The sequence below is a fragment of the Herpailurus yagouaroundi genome, unplaced genomic scaffold (genome assembly GCF_014898765.1).
Source record: "Herpailurus yagouaroundi ecotype Mexico unplaced genomic scaffold, PumYag 29, whole genome shotgun sequence".
In the NCBI taxonomy this organism is placed as follows: domain Eukaryota; kingdom Metazoa; phylum Chordata; class Mammalia; order Carnivora; family Felidae; genus Herpailurus; species Herpailurus yagouaroundi.
In genome coordinates this window covers 71,085,769-71,103,187 of record NW_024412377.1, presented here as the reverse complement: position 1 = coordinate 71,103,187, position 17,419 = coordinate 71,085,769, and the positions used below count along the sequence as shown (strand labels likewise).

Here is a 17,419-nt window from a genome sequence, read left to right as displayed (position 1 = left end):
TATGTTCATACTGTGGTTACGTTTTATAAAAGTATTATGCATTTTAGATATATACTTCAGTGTTTATAAATAAAATGATATCTAGAATTTGCTTTCAGATACCTTATCAAAAACAAAAAAAAGTTAGTGAAAAATAAAACAAGATAGGCAGAATACTGAAAACTAATAAAACTGGTTGAAGATACATGGTGGAGGGCAGGTTCATTACAGTATTTTCTACTTTGGTTTGTATATGATAATTTCCATAACACATAAGTAAAAATTTTAACCAGAACATGTGCTCTAACACTAAATTGTCTTATGCTGGGTTTAAATTTTTTTTTTCAACGTTTTTTATTTATTTTTGGGACAGAGAAAAACAGAGCATGAACGGGGGAGGGGCGGAGAGAGAGGGAGACACAGCATCGGAAACAGGCTCCAGGCTCCGAGCCATCAGCCCAGAGCCTGACGCGGGGCTCGAACTCACGGACCGCGAGATCGTGACCTGGCTGAAGTTGGACGCTTAACCGACTGCACCACCCAGGCGCCCCATTATGCTGGGTTTAAATCATGACTCCACCATTTATTATCTATGCAACCTTGGACAAATTACTTACTCTCTCTGTACCTCAATTTATCTTTAAAATGGGGATAATAGGGATTGGGTGGCTGACCTCATCTCAGGTCATGATCTCACCATTCATGATTCTGAGCCCCACATTGGGCTCTCTGCTGTCAGCATGGAGCCCACTTCAGATCCTCTGTCCCCCTCTCTTCTGCCCCCTCTTCTGCTCTCATTCTCTCTCAAAAATAAACATTAAAAATAATTACAATGATAAATAAAATAAAATGGGGATAATATAGTATTGACCTGATAGAGTTATTGTGAGGACTAAAGGAGTTTAAAGTTTTGGAAACAGTATCTGGAACAGAGTAAATAGTATATAAATGATTCCTATCATTACTATGACCTAAAGTGGTAAGCCTCTGGGCAGGCAAAAGTTGTAGACACCTCAGCTAGAATCTCTACTATATTTAAATCTTAAGCCTGGGGAAAATAACTACCTTCTCTTCACAACTACCATTCTTTTTCCAAGGGTCTACTGAGAAATAAAAAATATGTGTAAGAATCACCAGCAAAGATGACGTTAAGCCCACTACAGTCTCTCACTCCCACTCATGACAACTAAAACCTATGGATAACATACTAAAAGCAATTAACTCAGGACTCCAAAAGGTTAGTAAATAGGGGCACCTGGCTGGCTCAGTCAGTAGAGCTCACAACTCTTGATCTTGGGGTTGTGAGTTTGAACCCTGCAGGAGGCACAGAGATTACTTAAAAATAAAATCTTTTTAAAAAGTTTTTAAACATTAAAAATAAATAAAAGGTTGGGTGCCTGGATGGCTCAGATGGTTAAGCATCTGACTTTTGATTTCAGCTGGGTCATGATATCACAGTTAGGGAGACTGGGCCCTGAATCCAACTCTGCACTGATATCACAGAGACTGCTTGGAATTCTCTCCCCCTCTCTCTGCCCCTCCCCCATGCTCTCTCAATAAACATTAAACTCAAACTCATGCTCTCAAAATAAACATTAAACAAATAAATAAATGTTAGTAACAGATGGATTGGGGAAGTGAGCCAAAACTTAAAGAATAGTCAGTAATAGGAATGAGTTTCCTGAGTTTTTTTGTTTTTTCTCCCATCATGGAATAGGATGGCCCCTGTGCAGAATTGTACATAAGACACAACTAAACTACAGAGACAAAACCATCTTTCTGGACAGAATGTGAGACAGAAAATGTGAGAACCTTCATTTTGGGTTTTCTTTCCTTTCCCTTTTCTTTTCTCTCTCTGTTGGCCATGTCCCAATACAGCCTAAGTCACAGAGCTGCAATGTGGCAGCTGTGTAGATACCTAAAACTCTGAAAGTAAAACCATTTTTCTGGCCAGTAGAACCAGCAAAGAGAACTGACCAAAGAGTGTGCAAGGAATCCTCACTACCTTTTTTGCCACAAGGCAATGGGATGACATATTTAAAGTGCTGAAAGAAAAACTGTTAAGCAAGAACTCTGTATATCTGGCAAAACTATTCTTCAAAAATAATGGAGAAATTAAAATATTCCCAGATGGGCACCTGGGTGGCTCAGCAACTGACTTCGGCTCAGGTCATGATCTGATAGTTCATGGGTTCGAGCCCTGCATCAGGCTCTGTGCTGACAGCTCAGAGCCTGGAGCCTGCTTCAGGTTTTGTGTCTCCCTCTGTCTCTGCCCCTTTCCTGCTCATTCTCTTGTCTCTCTCTGTCTCTCAAAAATAAATGTTTAAAAAAATATATTAAAAAAAATATTTCCAGATAAATAAAAACTGAGGGAGTATGTCACTAGTAAACCTGAGTGTAAGAAATGCTAGAGGGAGCTCTTCAGACTTAAATGAAAGAGCATAAGCCAGCAGCTTGAAATCACATGCAGAAATAAAAAACAACAGTGGGGCGCCTGGGTGGCTCAGTCGGTTGGGCGTCTGACTTCGGCTCAGGTCATGATCTCGCAGTCCTTGAGTTCGAGCCCCGCGTCAGGCTCTGTGCTGACAGCTCAGAGCCTGGAGCCTGTTTCAGATTCTGTGTCTCCCTCTCTCTCTGACCTTCCCCCATTCATGCTCTGTCTCTGTCTCAAAAATGAATAAACGTTAAAAAAAAAAAACAGTAAAGATAGGTGTTTATGTAGGTAAATATAAAATTTATAACTAATGTACTTTGGACTTGTACCCCTTTTATTTTGTACATGATTGAGAAGAAAACTACAAGGGCGTCTGGGTGGCTCAGTCGGGTAAGCATTCCACTTTGGCTCAGGTCACGATCTCCTGGTTCATGAGCTCGAGCCTCACTTCGGGATTCTCTCTCTCTCTGCCCCTCATGGGTAGTGTCTCTCTGTCTCTCTCTCTCTCTCTCTCTCTCTCTCTCTCTCTCTCCCCCTCTCTCTCTGCCCCTCACTCATACTCTCTCTCTCTCTCAAAAATAAAAAAATTAAAAATTAAAAATATAAAATAATAATTATAAATCTATGTTGCTGGGCACAAAACACATAAAAATATATGACAGGAAGTACATAAATATAGAAACAAAGTTTTTATATATCATTGAAACCATGGTATTTATATTTGTAGGTTAAGTGTCTAACTATAAGGTTTTTTTTTCAAATTTGTATTTAAATTCTATTCAGTTAACATACAGTGTAATATGGTTTCAGAAATAGAATTTAATGATTCATCACTTACATATAATACCCAGTGCTCAATACAAGAGCCCTCCTTAACGCCCATCACCCATTTAGTCCATCCCCCACCAAGTTCCATCAACCCTCAGTTTGTTCTCTATAGTTAAGTCTTTTATCATTTCTCTCTCTTCTCCCCCTTCTCATAAGTTCATGTTTTGTTTGTTAAATTCCACGAGTGAAATCCTATGATATTTGTCTTCCTTTGACTTATCTCACTTAGCATAATATACTCCAGCTCCATACATTGTTGCAAATGGCAAGATGTCATTCTTTTTGATGGCTCAGTAATAATCCATTGTGTATATTTATCCATTCATCAGTCAGTGGACATTTGGGCTCTTTCCATAGTTTGGTGACAGTAAGATTTTTTTATTGTAGTGGGTCTAACATTAAGCTTTTGATCGCCATTATATCCATTTCAAAAAACATTTATCTTGAATAAACATATTGCCAGCTGTATGACACAGCTACTAGAAAAACCACCACATAAGCAATGAGGCTGCCCCATCTGTGAAATTCTGTCAGAAAACCCCAGGTAACCTAAATAACTGACTACATGAGTGACCCTATTTTCTCCTTCCTCAGGCCCTAATTCCTGCCTGTCTGCTTTAAATTAGCCAATAGAGTGAATGAGCAAAACCCTAGACACTCCACAACTGGACCCTAATAAAGGCTCAGCCTCAAGTCTGCTTTCTCTTTCTCTCTGCTCTCAACCTGGCTACATGGTCCTTGGCATGCTATATATATCATAATAAGAAACAGCAGAGCTGGCCCAGCATAGGATTGGAACTTACAACCCTGAGATGAAGAGGTTCATGCTCTACCGACTGAGCCAGCCATGTGCTCCCAACATCCCACAATTTATGGAATATAACTGTAAATAACTGTATTAAAAAGAATAAAGATCTCAAACCAATAACCTACCTAACCTTCCACCTTACAGAACTACAAAAGGAGAAGAAAACTAAATATAGACCGAGGAGAAGGAAGAAAATAAAAATCAGAGCAAATGTAAATGAAATATAGACTAGAAAAACAATAGAAACAAAGAAAACACAAGTCCATTCTTTGGAAATATCAACAAAATTAACCAGCCTTCAGCAGATTAAAAAGAGAGAACACTCAAATTACTAAAATACGAATGAAAATAGAGATATCAGGGTACCTGGGTGGCTCAGTCAGTTAAGCATCTGCCTTGGGCTCAAGTCATGATCTCGAGATTCTTGAGTTCGAGCCCTGCATTAGGCTGTCTGATATCAGCATGGAACCCACTTCAGATTCTCTGTCCCTCTCTCTCTTTGCCCCTCCCCTACTAATGCATGCACACTCTCGTTCTCTCTCAAAAATAACCATTAAAAAAAAATAGACATCATTGCCAACCTTGCAGAAACAGAATTATAGAATACTATGGCAACTAAACAACCTAGATGAAATGGACAAATTCCTAGAAGCATACAAACTCAAAAAAAATAAATAAATAAAACTGACTCAAGAAGAGAAAATCTGAATAAAAAGTAAAAATATTAAATCAGTAATCAAAAAACTTCCAACAAAGAAATGCCAAGGAACAGAGGGCATAATTAGTGATACATCTGAAGAAGAACTAATACTAATCCTTAAATTCTTCCAAATTGGAGGATGAGGGAACATTTCCTAACTCATTCTATGGAGTCAGATACAAAAGCCAAACAAAGACATCACGAAAAAACTACAGACCAATGTCTTTTATGAAAACAGATGCAAAAATCTTCAACAAAATATCAGCAAACTTATACCAGTACATATTAAAAGTATTATATACCATGGCCAAGTAGGATTTATCACAGAAATGCAAAAGTGATCCAAAATGTAAAAAATAAATCCATTTAATGAACCATATTACTGAAATGAAGGGGGGTTTTCTGTATAAATTTTTATTTTTAATACCTATGAATTCTACCCTCCTCCCCTAGATCAAGAAGGCAGACACAATAGCATTTTTGATGGTTTGCATTCCTTTTTGAATATACAAGTCTCCATTTGTTTCATTGCTTTTCAAACTAAAATACATCTTTTAGAATTTCTTGCAGCTCAAATGAGTTGATGAACATTTTCTCAGGTTTTATTCATGATATAATATCATTGTTTCTTTTTTCCTGAGACAATTGTTGATTGTAATAGAATTCTGGGTTGATAGTTTAGGGGCTTTTTGTGTTTTTTTTTTTCCCACTTATCACTGTAAAGATGTTGGTCCAACATCCTCTAAAATCCATTATTTTTGAAACTATGGATCCTTTGAAAATATTGTTCTGTTTAGATACAGTGCAATTTTCCTCTCACCGTTTTAGATGTAATGAAGGGGGTTTTTTAATGACCATCTCAACAGACAACAGATACACAAAAGCACTTGACAAAATCCAATACCCCTTCTTGATAAAAATACTCATAAAACTATAAATAAAAGGAATCTTCCTTAACTTGATAGATGGCACATCTATTAAAAACCTACAGCTAACATTATACTTAATGATGAAAGATGAAAGGTTTTTCCTGAGATAAAGAACAAGACAAGGCTGTCTGCTGTCTCCATTGTACTAGAGATTCTGGCCTGGGCAACTATGCACGAAAAAGAAATGAAAGGCATCCAGGAAAGGAAGAACTAAGGTGTTCTCTAGTCACAGATATCATGATCTTATATATTAAAAAAATCCTAAAGAACACACAAATAATTTAGAGCTAATAAGCAAGTATTTCCACATATTAACAATGAATAATTCAAAAATGAAAACATTTCCATTTATAATACTAAAAAAATAAAATACTTTTTTATAGATTCCATTTCCTTCTATTGAGAGTCACCATTTGTTGGGTCAGTATCACCATATTCTGCTATCATTTGAAAATGTTTCCTTCTATTCTTTTAACATGTTTATAATAGCATTTCGAAGTTTTTATCTTTTAAGTCTAATATTTGAGTCCACTCAGGTATTTTCTATTAACTGCACTCTTTTCTCTCAGTATAGGTCACGTTTTTCTGTCTCTTGACATGTCTCCTGGCTTTTTGTTAAAAACAAGACATTTTACATAACTTATTATCAAAAATATACCAACTCTGGAATTTATTTTTCAGAATTTTTTGAAAGATTTTATGTTTAAAGTAAACTCTACACCCAAAAAGGGACTTGAAATCACAACCCTGAAATCAAGTCATATGTTCTAAAGACTGAGCCTGCCACTCACCCTCAGAATTTTTTAATTTCCCTGGCCTTAAAGAGTGGGGTCTATGTCTCCTGCAGTGTCAACGTCTCTGCTCAGGTTTTAATACTTACTTTTTTTTTTTTTTCCACTATGGCTTCCTAAGGAGGTTACCCTTTATCTGCATAGCTTAGTTTTCAGCTAGTTATCTGGGCAAAGGTATGCTCACACATTTCAAACCTGCTCTTCAATCTGTGTGTGGGATGGGAAGAGCACATTCAAGCCTTGGCCAGTTCTCAAGTTTGCCTTGGCCCCTGCTTTCTGCTAGACACTTTCAGGTGTCCCCAGCACATGTGCATAGTTTCACCAGGGATACATGGAGAACTTATCCCTTTATGGTATTCTCAATTCCAAGGTCTGCCTGTTAAAAACCTGGCTGGTCCCCCACGCATCCCAATTAGCACCACAATCTCACACTTGCAAATAATGTGAGTTTTCCCTGTTTCCCATCAAGTTCATCACTTTAAGTTGACAAATACATGTTTTCACTTGCTGCCACAAACCAGCAGGCCCGCTGGTTTCCCAAACTTTCATTCTTGCCACAGGAACTGGGGAGAGGTGGGGCACACAGTAGGGGTCTCCATGCAAGAATGCTGTAGATATCAACCGTTCTTAAAAGCTCTAGCTGTTTTCCTAAAAATAAGTGCTTCTGAATTTTTGCCTGCCAAATTTCCATAGCCCAAATAGTTTCAGACAATTTTACCTAGTTTTACTTTATTTTTGTGGAGAGCAGTCACCAAACTCTTCATGCAGCCATAGCTGGAAGTCCCTCTCTTGTGGATGTTTTTTATGCTCACCTTCCCCATTTTATAAAATGAGAAATAAAGATTCTGGGAAAGTAGATCATTTGTTTAAGGTTAAAGGACTTATGTGGTTTTAAAGGGCTAATTTGTCCCTTAACAAGTAGAAGATATGTGGAACATGGTCAGTGGAACCAAAAAGCACCTTGTTTAAAATACATCTGACTTTGGGGGTGCCTGGGTGTTTCAGTCTGTTAAGCATCTGATTCTTGATTTCAGTTCAGGTCATGATCTCACAGTTCCGGTTTGTGAGTTCAAGCCCTGTATCAGGCTCTGTGCTGACGAGTACAGAGCCTGCCTGGGATCCTCTCTCACTTCCCTTCTCTTTCTTCCTCTCTCTCTCACTCACTCACTCACTCAACGCTCCCCTGCCCCACATCGGCCTGCCCACACCCCCACTCCCTGCATGCTCTCTCTCAAAATAAAGTTTACAAAAATAAATATGTCTGAATTTGGTTTGTACCTTCCTTGAACATTAGTTTTCTCTTTTGTAAAAGTGAGATGATTGTTCTAATCCACAGATAATTGACTAAATCTAGGTGGAGCTACATGAGTCTTAGTTATCCAGCTGAAAGGAAATTTAATAAGCAGGTGAAGTGTAGATAAAACCAGTACTAGGAAAGATGGGTATGAGTAAAAAAGTAAAAACACTAAGCTGATATGCCAACGCATACTTAATAGATCTTTGCATATTGTTTGTGGTAGGCAACCTGCACAATGGTCCCCAATGAGCTCACCTCCTGATATTTACACTTGTGTAATCCTCTCCTTGAGTGTGAGCTGGATTTAATGACTCACTTACAAAGAACAGAGTATGGCAGAAGTGACAGGATGTTACTTCCAAGATGAAGTTAAAAAAATGCTTCCATTTTTGGGTGTTCTAGGATCTGTTGCTCTGGAAGAAGTGGGCTGCCATGTTGCTATTATCTCTATGGAGAAGCCACAGGGCATGGCAAGGAACTTAAGCATCTAGCCAACAGCCAATGTGGACCTGAGGCCTGCCAAGAATTTCACAAATAAGCTTGGACAGGAATTCTGGAGCCCCAGTTGAGCAGATCCAGCCAACACCTTGATTACAGCCTCATAAGAGACCCTTGACCAAAGGGACCCATCTCAATCTCACAGGGATTATTATCCCACAGAAAATATGAAATAATAAATGTTTGTGGTTTTAAACTGCTAAGCAGTGGGATAATTTGTTACATAAAAATAGGTAATTAAAATAAAAATTTTCCTGTTATTGTCATTAAAATGCTCTCTCTCCCATATCTTAACTCCTCAAAAAGTAACTACCTCTCTCCCAAATTAACTTAACTCATTTAACCAACATTTGTGTGTATGTACCCAGGTTTCTGCTGGAGACATTAAGACATGAGATGCATTCATTGGCTTTAAGATTATATAGTCAAAGGCATTTCCAAATTATCTTTGGATAATTTAAGACTTAAAGAGTATTTCGAAGGTTGTTTTTAAAAAAATTTTTTAATGTTTATTTATTTTTGACACACACAGAGAGAGAGAGAGAGAGAGAGAGAGACAGACAGACAGACACAGCATGAGTGGGGGAGGGGCAGAGAGATAGACCCAGAATCCGAAGCAGGCTCCAGGCTCTCAGCTGTCAGCACAGAGCCCAACGCGGGGCCCGAACTCACAGAGTGAGAGATCGTGACCTGAGCCGAAGTCGGACACTCAACCGACTGAGCCACCCAGGTGCCCCCGAAGGTTGCTTTGAATAAAGAGACCACAGGTCAGTAAAGGACTGACCAGAAACAACATTTTTGTTGAATAAAGGAAACTACAAAGGGAAAAAATGACATTGGAAAAAAAAACTTGGATGTTACTTGCAACAAGCCAGGAAATTGCTTACTTTACCACAGGCCTGTTAGCAATAGCTTGAACATAACAGAAATCCAAACTAAGGAGGTGTAGGTATTCTAAGGATGTAGAAGATCCAGGGATCCATCATCTTGTACCTTGTTGCTCTTCCCTCACTGCCCTCATCTACAGAGTAGAAAATGGCTTACTCTTATAATCCAGGTGGTCTAGCCCTGAAAAACGGAAGAAGCAAAAGACAAACAGCTACTTTTATGGTATGACTAAGAATACCATAAAAGTGGACAATGCTTCCACTCACATCTTATCACCTAACATTTAATCACATAGCTACACCTATGTAGAAGAAAGGCTGAGAAACAGTTTCTAATTAGGTGATTATGTGCCAAGCTAGAACATGATAGATTCCGTTACTAAAAAGAATACAAGGGGAATAGCTACTAGAAAATAGCAGTGACTTCTAAACAGGACCTGGGTTGAAAACAATATTCTTGATCTTTAGTGGTGAATCTGGAAAACACAACTAAAATATGAATTACCAGGGGCGCCTGGGTGGCTCAGTCGGTTGAGCGTCCGACTTCGGCTCTGGTCATGATCTCGCGGTCCGTGAGTTGGAGCCCCGCATCGGGCTCTGTGCTGACAGCTTGGAGCCTGGAGCCTGTTTCAGATTCTGTGTCTCCTCTCTCTGACCCTCCCCCATTCATGCTCTGTCTCTCTCTGTCCCAAAAATAAACAAACTTTAAAAAAGAATTTTTTTTTAAATATGAATTACCAGAAAAGGTACAAGTCATATTACAGATATAATCTGAACTAATCACCACGAGGTGATAGCCAAATATTTCTAATCTTTAAAAGATTCTATTTTTAGGGGCACCTGTGTGGCTTAGTTGGTTAAGCATCTGACTTCAGCTCAGGTCATGATCTCCCAGTTGGTGAGTTTGAGCCCTGGGTGAGGCTCTGTGCTGACAGCTCAGAGCCTGGAGCCAGCTTCAGATTTTGTGTCTCCCTCTCTCTTTCTGCCCCTCCTTCTCCCCCTCCCCCCCTAAAATAAATAAATATTAAAATTTTAAAAAAAGAAAAAAGATTCTGTTTTTAAGCAGGGCATCAGTATAAGATTTCAAAGACTTCACACTGAAGAAACTTCGAGAGAATGCACTGTTGCTTAGCACTTGGTCATACCCCACAGAACCTTAGAGTACTTGAAAATCAACCAAGCCAACATTTACACTTGGCCATTTTATTTCTTGATAAAGAGGTCTTATGTGCTATCAAATATTACTGCAAAAGTTTGTGACTAGGCAGGTGGCATGCAAGTTATAGAAATACTTGCAAAGACTGGGGCGCCTGGGTAGCTCAGTCAATTAAGCATCCGACTTTGGCTTAGGTCATGATCTTGTGGTTTGTGAGTTCAAGGCCTGTATCAGGCTCTGTGCTGACAGCTCAGAGTCTGGACCCTGCTTCAGATTCTGGGTCTCCCTCTCTCTCTGCCTTTGTCCCCCACTCATGCTCTGTCTCTCTCTCTCCCTCTCAAAAATAAACATTTAAAAAAATCTTTTTAAATACTTGAAAAGAAGTAAATCTGTGCAGCTATTTTATACGGGCTCCTTTTGTGGCAGGGACTATGCTAGGTGTCATGAGAGAGACAGCGATATTAAAGATACAAGACAGTATTCTAGACTACATAGTGTATGATGCTATTTACATGAAATTTCTAGAAAAGGGAAACTATATAGGCAGAAAGCAGATCAGTGGTTGCCTGAGCTCCCTAGCTGCTCATACCCCTTATGAGCAAAAATTGACCACAAAGCAGCATAAGGGAACTATTTGAGGTGTTATAAAACTCAATTATAATGATGGTTGTACAACTCTACATACTTCCTAAACTCAAAGTGTATACTTAAATTGGGTAAATTAAATATCAATAGAGCTGTTTTTTTTTTAACAGTCCATGAGCTCTGTATTTCTATCATTCCATCATTTTTCTTCCCAGAACCTTTGACTCCTATTGAGAAAACATACACACATACACACAACAATCACGTTATAGTCAGAAACAAAGCAGGTAATATTCTAAAAATTCAGATAGATTCCCTCTTTGTAATCTTCTCAACATGAACTATTTCAACCATATTCAACTTTTCTGGTCTTTTCCATTTTTTTTTGCCATGTGTATCATACCTTGCCTCTTAAACGTTCTACTTGCATTACCTGCCAAAAGCTTGAAAGCAACGTTTATTAAGCAGTCTCTTGAATAAAGCACCACTTAGAAAAACAGAGGCACAAAACATATCTGGTACTTTTCTAACTACATAGCCACACAGAAGTCACAGACTTGAAAACTATTTTCTAATCTATAATTTAAAATAATTTCTCACAATTTAGTGATTAAAATTTAAGGCACAGCAAACTTACAAAATCCCAACTAGAGTGCTACTCTATAGCAAAGTATTATGAAATTTACACAAGAATGAGTTCTATTCTAAAGTCAGTCACAGAATTCAATAAAATACAAAACTTTTCTTTTTAAGTATTTTGGAAGGAAATACAATGAAATGATGTGTCCTTCTGACACATATCTATTATCCTTTGAGCTCTTCATTGTGTTCCGGCACAAAATGTTCTAGGCTCATCTTGTACTTTCTTCATATCAGCTCTGTAATCAGCCATTTCTCCAAGAGCACAGATTCCTTTTAGTAGAGAATGTTTTTTAGAAGCTAAGATATGGATGCTAAGTGCATACATTATTACTGGGTATTGCTGCTCTAAGGCCCTCTCATATGGACAGAACTAGAGAATTTACATATAAATGTATGCATGTAACCATCACTCAACACTATTCTAGCTTCTTTCTCCACGTAGATGCACTTAGCACACCACTTGACTCCAAACTGGCCAAGACTTGGGCAAGACTCCGGACAAGCATAAAATAAGATATTTAGCCAAAATTAAACAATTTTTAGGAAATTTTTATGCTAAATTAAATACTTCCAAATATGCCTTCACTTACCTTCTCATATTCCCTATCATTTATAGGACTTGGTATTCCAGGGTTAGCAGAAAAATTTGGCTCAGGGTTATCATCTTAACAGCTACTCATCACAAGGCACCAAAATTTATAGACTTCTCAAGATAAGAAGAAAACAAATCTCACCTTTTATGCCTGATTAAGTTAATCAAGATTATCTGGCATTCTTCAGCAAAGAGAAATCTTGAACCTGACTTCCTCACAACATTCCATTTCAGAGCTGACTAAAATCATCCATAGAACTGCAGAGACATACCTTCTAGAGGTAATCTGGTACTGAAGGCTTAAGTCAAGCATTCATGAAATGTTACATATTAATTTAGTTTCTCTTGCTCACTAGTAATCTACATTCAAAGCTTTAAAAAGTGATATTACTTCTTTTGTTTGACTCCCATTTCCATTGTTTTCATCCTTATTTTCATATCTGGAAAAAAATAGCAAGTACATAAGCCTTCCCCCAAAGCACATTTCTCTTATAAAATTCTTCCTCGATCACTAAAGCAACCTGTTGGTAATAAAGCTGTAAAAGCAAAGATTTAATACCTAATGACACATTATCAGGGGCACGTACATGGTGAGGCAGTTTTCTAATGGTGGTAATAGACTTTGGATCTCTCACCTCATTTCCTTTGTGAAGAAACAGGTCTGCTGACAGAGAGCAAAATATCTAAATATAAAGCACACAAAGTCTCTAAGCCTTAAATATAGATCTCAAAATACGCAGTCACTCAAATAGTAACTACTTGAAGAAAAGTATTTCGCAGCTATCATTTGGTAAAACTGTTGCACAGTGGTTCCACAATATAAAAATCTAATTGTTGGGGGTGCCTAGCTGACTCAGTCCATCTGACTCTTGATCTCCAAGCATCTGACTCTTGATCTCAAAGTCCTCAGTTCAAGCCCCACATTGGGTGTGGAGCCTACTTGAAAAACAAACAAACAAACAAACAAAAAAACATAACTGTGATATCAGAAGGCAGAATTGCTTTAAGTTCTGAAGGCAACAGGTACCAGAGACTGAAGCTACCTTATTTGATTCAAAGCAATCCATCAACCAGTCAAATATCAACTATAACAGGCATAAGTACTAACAAAAAGCTATTCCCACAGTTGACCTTTCAAGAGTCATTCCCTACTTCTCAAATTGCTTATATTTACAGGCCACAATTCAACCCTACAGACCCAATTATAAAATTAGCCTCTGACTCATAAGAGCTTACAGTCTTCTGGTGTAAGCTCCTCCGTGCCATCCCCAATTCAGGAATCTCTTTCATAAAAATCTCTGAAAGAAGATTACTCAGACCCTCTTTCACAATACACTGAAAATATCTCTAGACCTGGACACAGTGAGAGGGGTTCCAGCCCAGTGTCTGCCTTTCATTATCTAAAATGTCTTGGGGAAGCCATTTCACTTCTCCATGCCTGTTTTTTCATGCAGAAGTGGGGAGTAACCAGATGATCTCAAAGACCCCTTTCTGTTCTGAAATTACGTAATTATGATTTTCGGTGAGGCTCACTATTTCAGGATATTTTCACACAGTTCTTATTGTTAGAAAGGACTTTTTAATTCCAAATATATACATTCTTCAATCCTAAAATTTCACTTCTTGAAAGCTACCTTAAAAAAAAAAAAAGGACTATGTGCACAGAAAACATGTATTAACATTGTTTGCAGGGGCAGTAAGTTGGAAACATTCAATAGTAGAGAAATACAGTATAACAGTATGGAATACTATGCAGCAGTTAAAAATAATGAAAGGGTACCTGGCTGGCTCAGTCAATGGAGTATATGGCTGTTGATCTCAGGGTTTTGAATCTGAGCCTCAGGCTGGGTGTAGAGATTACTTAAACTTTAGGGGCACCTGAGTGGCTCAGTTAGATAAGCATCCGACTCTTGGTTTCCACTCAGGTCAAAATCTCACAGTTTCTAAGTTTGAGCCCAGCGTCGGGCTCTGTGCCAATAGCTTAAACACTGCTTGAGATGGCCTCTCCCTCCCCTGCTCATACTCTTTCTCAAAATAAATAAATCTTAAAAAAATAAGTAAGTAAAATAAACTTTAAAAAAAAAAGAAAACAATAAAAGACATCATATACACTGCTCACTAGGAAAGAAAGACTTCCAAACCATACTGTTAACAAAAAGAAAAAAAAAGCAGAGCATGCACAATTCGGTGCCATTTATCAACAACAAAACAAAACAAAACACCTATGAAGGCTTACACAGGTCTTTCTTCAATGACGAAATGTTCTGATCTGTATAGTCCAGTATGGCAATTGTGACTGAGAAACTGAATTTTAAATCTGATTTCATGTTAAGTACTTTAAGCTACTGTTCTAGAAGCAGTTCTAGAAGTACAGTCTAAACTGGTAAGAGTGGTCAGTTACCTCTGGACAGGAAACTAGATGGGAGGGTAGGGGTGCACCTAAGCAAACTTTGGCCTTACCTGTGTTAATATTTTAAGGTAAGTTACATAAAAATAAAATTTAAAAAGAAAATCTTGTTGATATTGAGCCAAAAATCTGCCCTATGAAGCACCATAAAAAAAATTGAGTGTTTCTCCTTTGCTGTTTGCCTGGAGAAACTTTTACCTGGAAACAATCCCTTAAAAACAACCTTTAAATCACATTTCCTTACATTTCTCTCCCAAACTCTCCCTCCTCCACATCCCCTTTACAACTATAGTAACTTCTGGTACAAAGATACAGCAACACAATCATAAAGGCTACTGACCCACTATTAGGGAAGAAGGGCATGCTTTCTAAGAATGTTTCCAATAGAGGTGATGGATTTGTACTTCTCTACCCAACAATTCTTCTTGTACTATAAAACATTGTAATAGCTCCCAAAGTCTTCTTTTCTCCAGGCCAAACACCTCCAGTTCTTACCAGAAACAGAGCCAAAACCTTTTCACCATCACACGGCTTTTATTGAGACTCAAAACAACTCAAGTCAGGACATAAACATTTCTTAGAGACTGCTTAGTGGCATGGCACAGTCACCCACAGTATCAGCCTAGACATCCTGAACACCTGTCCATTCATTTGTAGATAAATATTTACTAAGAGCTACTTCACACCAGCCACTGCACTTAGGGAAGGAGATAGAGCAAGAAACAAAATATATGTTGATAGAGCCTCTGCTCCCAAAAGCCTTATCCCTAAAAGTTGGAATGGATTAGTAAACACTGAAAAACCTCTATTTCCAATATTCCAACAGTCCCAACTTCCTTTGTGCCGAATACCACTAAGACCATGAGATCCGCAAGAAGAATCTTTATTCACGTTTCTATTAACAAGGAAATCTACCCAACATGTCTAAGGCAAATCCAGTAGGTAAAATTCTCAAATATCCTTTAGACCAAGTTCTCAACAGTCCACACAAAAATATGAAAAAAAAATGTTTTTTGTAGATATTCTATTCTAGCAAAATTTGTTCTATACAAATTTTCTTTATTATAAGACCATGTACTTTTTTTTTTATTAAAATGTTCTCTACCTCCTGAAATTATGATTTGGGTAGAAAGTACCTGGGTTTTGTTTTGGTTTGCTTTTAAACAGTCTTACTGACCAAGTAATAAGAGTAATCAAACTTCTATACCAAGTTATTTGTTGATATTTTGTCATTACTGATTTAAAAGGACTCAAGAAAGTTCGCTCTGCCCTAAAATGCACACCCTCAACACAGAGGAGGCAATTACTCCTCCAACAAGTACAACTCCTTAAGAGTTAAATCATTACATTTTGACTCAAGAACAGGTTATGCTTTCCCATTCTTTTGCTGTATCAGTTACAAGAACATTACAGTAAAACAAATCTTAACACACAGGATTATAAATGTTCAAAAGGTCTAATCAGAAAAGTATATTGGTGGCAGTAACACTGTAACTGAAGACAGTTACTTCAGTAACAATAAAAATCGCCAAATTCTTATCTAGGTTATTTTTGACTAAGTATCTTAAATATCTTAGTCTTAAATATCACCCACAGTGAAAAAGAGGTTTATATTTATTAAGTTCCAGGAAGGGGCTGGGAAATGAGGAAAAAATAACTTGCTAGCAGTAACTTAAAACTAACTTTGTCACTTAAATTTCTCAGCTAGCATTAACAAAAGTGCAAATTTAACTTAGTAGTTGAAAGTGTCCTGTAGTCTCCCAGAGGACACCCACCTCTTCTCCATTCACCTATTCCCCCATGAAAAATACATTTGTCTCTACTTTCTGGCAAACTGTATGCTTCTATATAAGGGTTAAAATGTAGGAATGCAACAAAACATAGAATGAATCACAGGGTTTTCAAGTCCAAAAGGCCTAAATTCCCCCAGATGTGCCCTTACTTTGTGTGTGTGACCTTGGACAAGTCAAGCTCTTCAAGCCTCGCTAGACTCTAAGCTCCACAAAGCAAAGACCACCTCTGCCTGAGTTACTATTTTGCAGTATCAGGGTCTTCGTGTATAAAGTGCGGTTAATATTTCATAGTGTTAATTGGAGGATTAAATGAGGTATGTATATAAAGCTCTGGCATACTGCCTGACCATAGTAAATGTTCAATTAAAGGTCATCGTAACTGACCTCAACTAGTTAGCTACCGAATCGGAAAGTATGGTTTGAATACTGTCAAAAACTAATAGACGAAGTCTTTACCAGTAAATGTAAATTGCTTCAAGTGATAAATATTTCGCAGAACATCTACGAATAATTTCTAAACCACTGGGAATAACAGACGAATCCTGAATTGTTGTAACAAACCCAAACTATTAAAAGCCACTGACGAGACTCCAAGTTTTTCTACTTCAAAAGAGCAGGCCATAAGCATCTTCCCCATTGGCTTTCCAATCTCCCCTTCGGACTTCTCTGGCTATCAGGGAACCCCCTCCTCCACGCTCAGGGGGAGGAGAGAGAAAACCTCCGAGGCGGGGGCCGGGGTTGGGGGAACGCACGCATCCCTGCGCCACTCGCCCAGACCCACCTTGAGCAGGATGGATGGCGGCAGCTGGTTGATGTCTGGGGTTTCGGGGGGTGGATCCCTGTGACAGTCGCAGGGGTTTTCGGGGGGCTCCTGACAGTCCGCGTCGCCGCATTCACGCTGCTGCTGGGCGGGCGAGGGGGCGGTGCCCCCCGCTCGGACGGCGTCCCCGCCGGCCTCTGTGGGGGTACCCTCGGAAGTGGGAGAGGAGGACGGGGGGCAGAGAGGCTGCGGTGGCTGCTCGGGGCCTTGGCAGCAGCCGGCGTCGGGGGGCCGCGGCGGCGAGGCGCCTCCCCCGGCAGGCCCGCCGCCGCC

The 17,419-nt window shown here is 38.7% G+C and overlaps 1 protein-coding gene across 1 annotated transcript in view; it reads right to left on the bottom strand.

Annotated features, from left to right (window-relative positions):
- FBXL17 (F-box and leucine rich repeat protein 17) overlaps positions 1-17,419 on the bottom strand; it is a 504,442-nt gene that overhangs the window by 485,903 nt on the left and 1,120 nt on the right. Inside the window, exon 2 of the mRNA XM_040492981.1 lies at positions 17,108-17,419. Coding sequence (XP_040348915.1) covers positions 17,108-17,419 — 312 coding nt within the window. The remainder of the gene's footprint in view (positions 1-17,107) is intronic.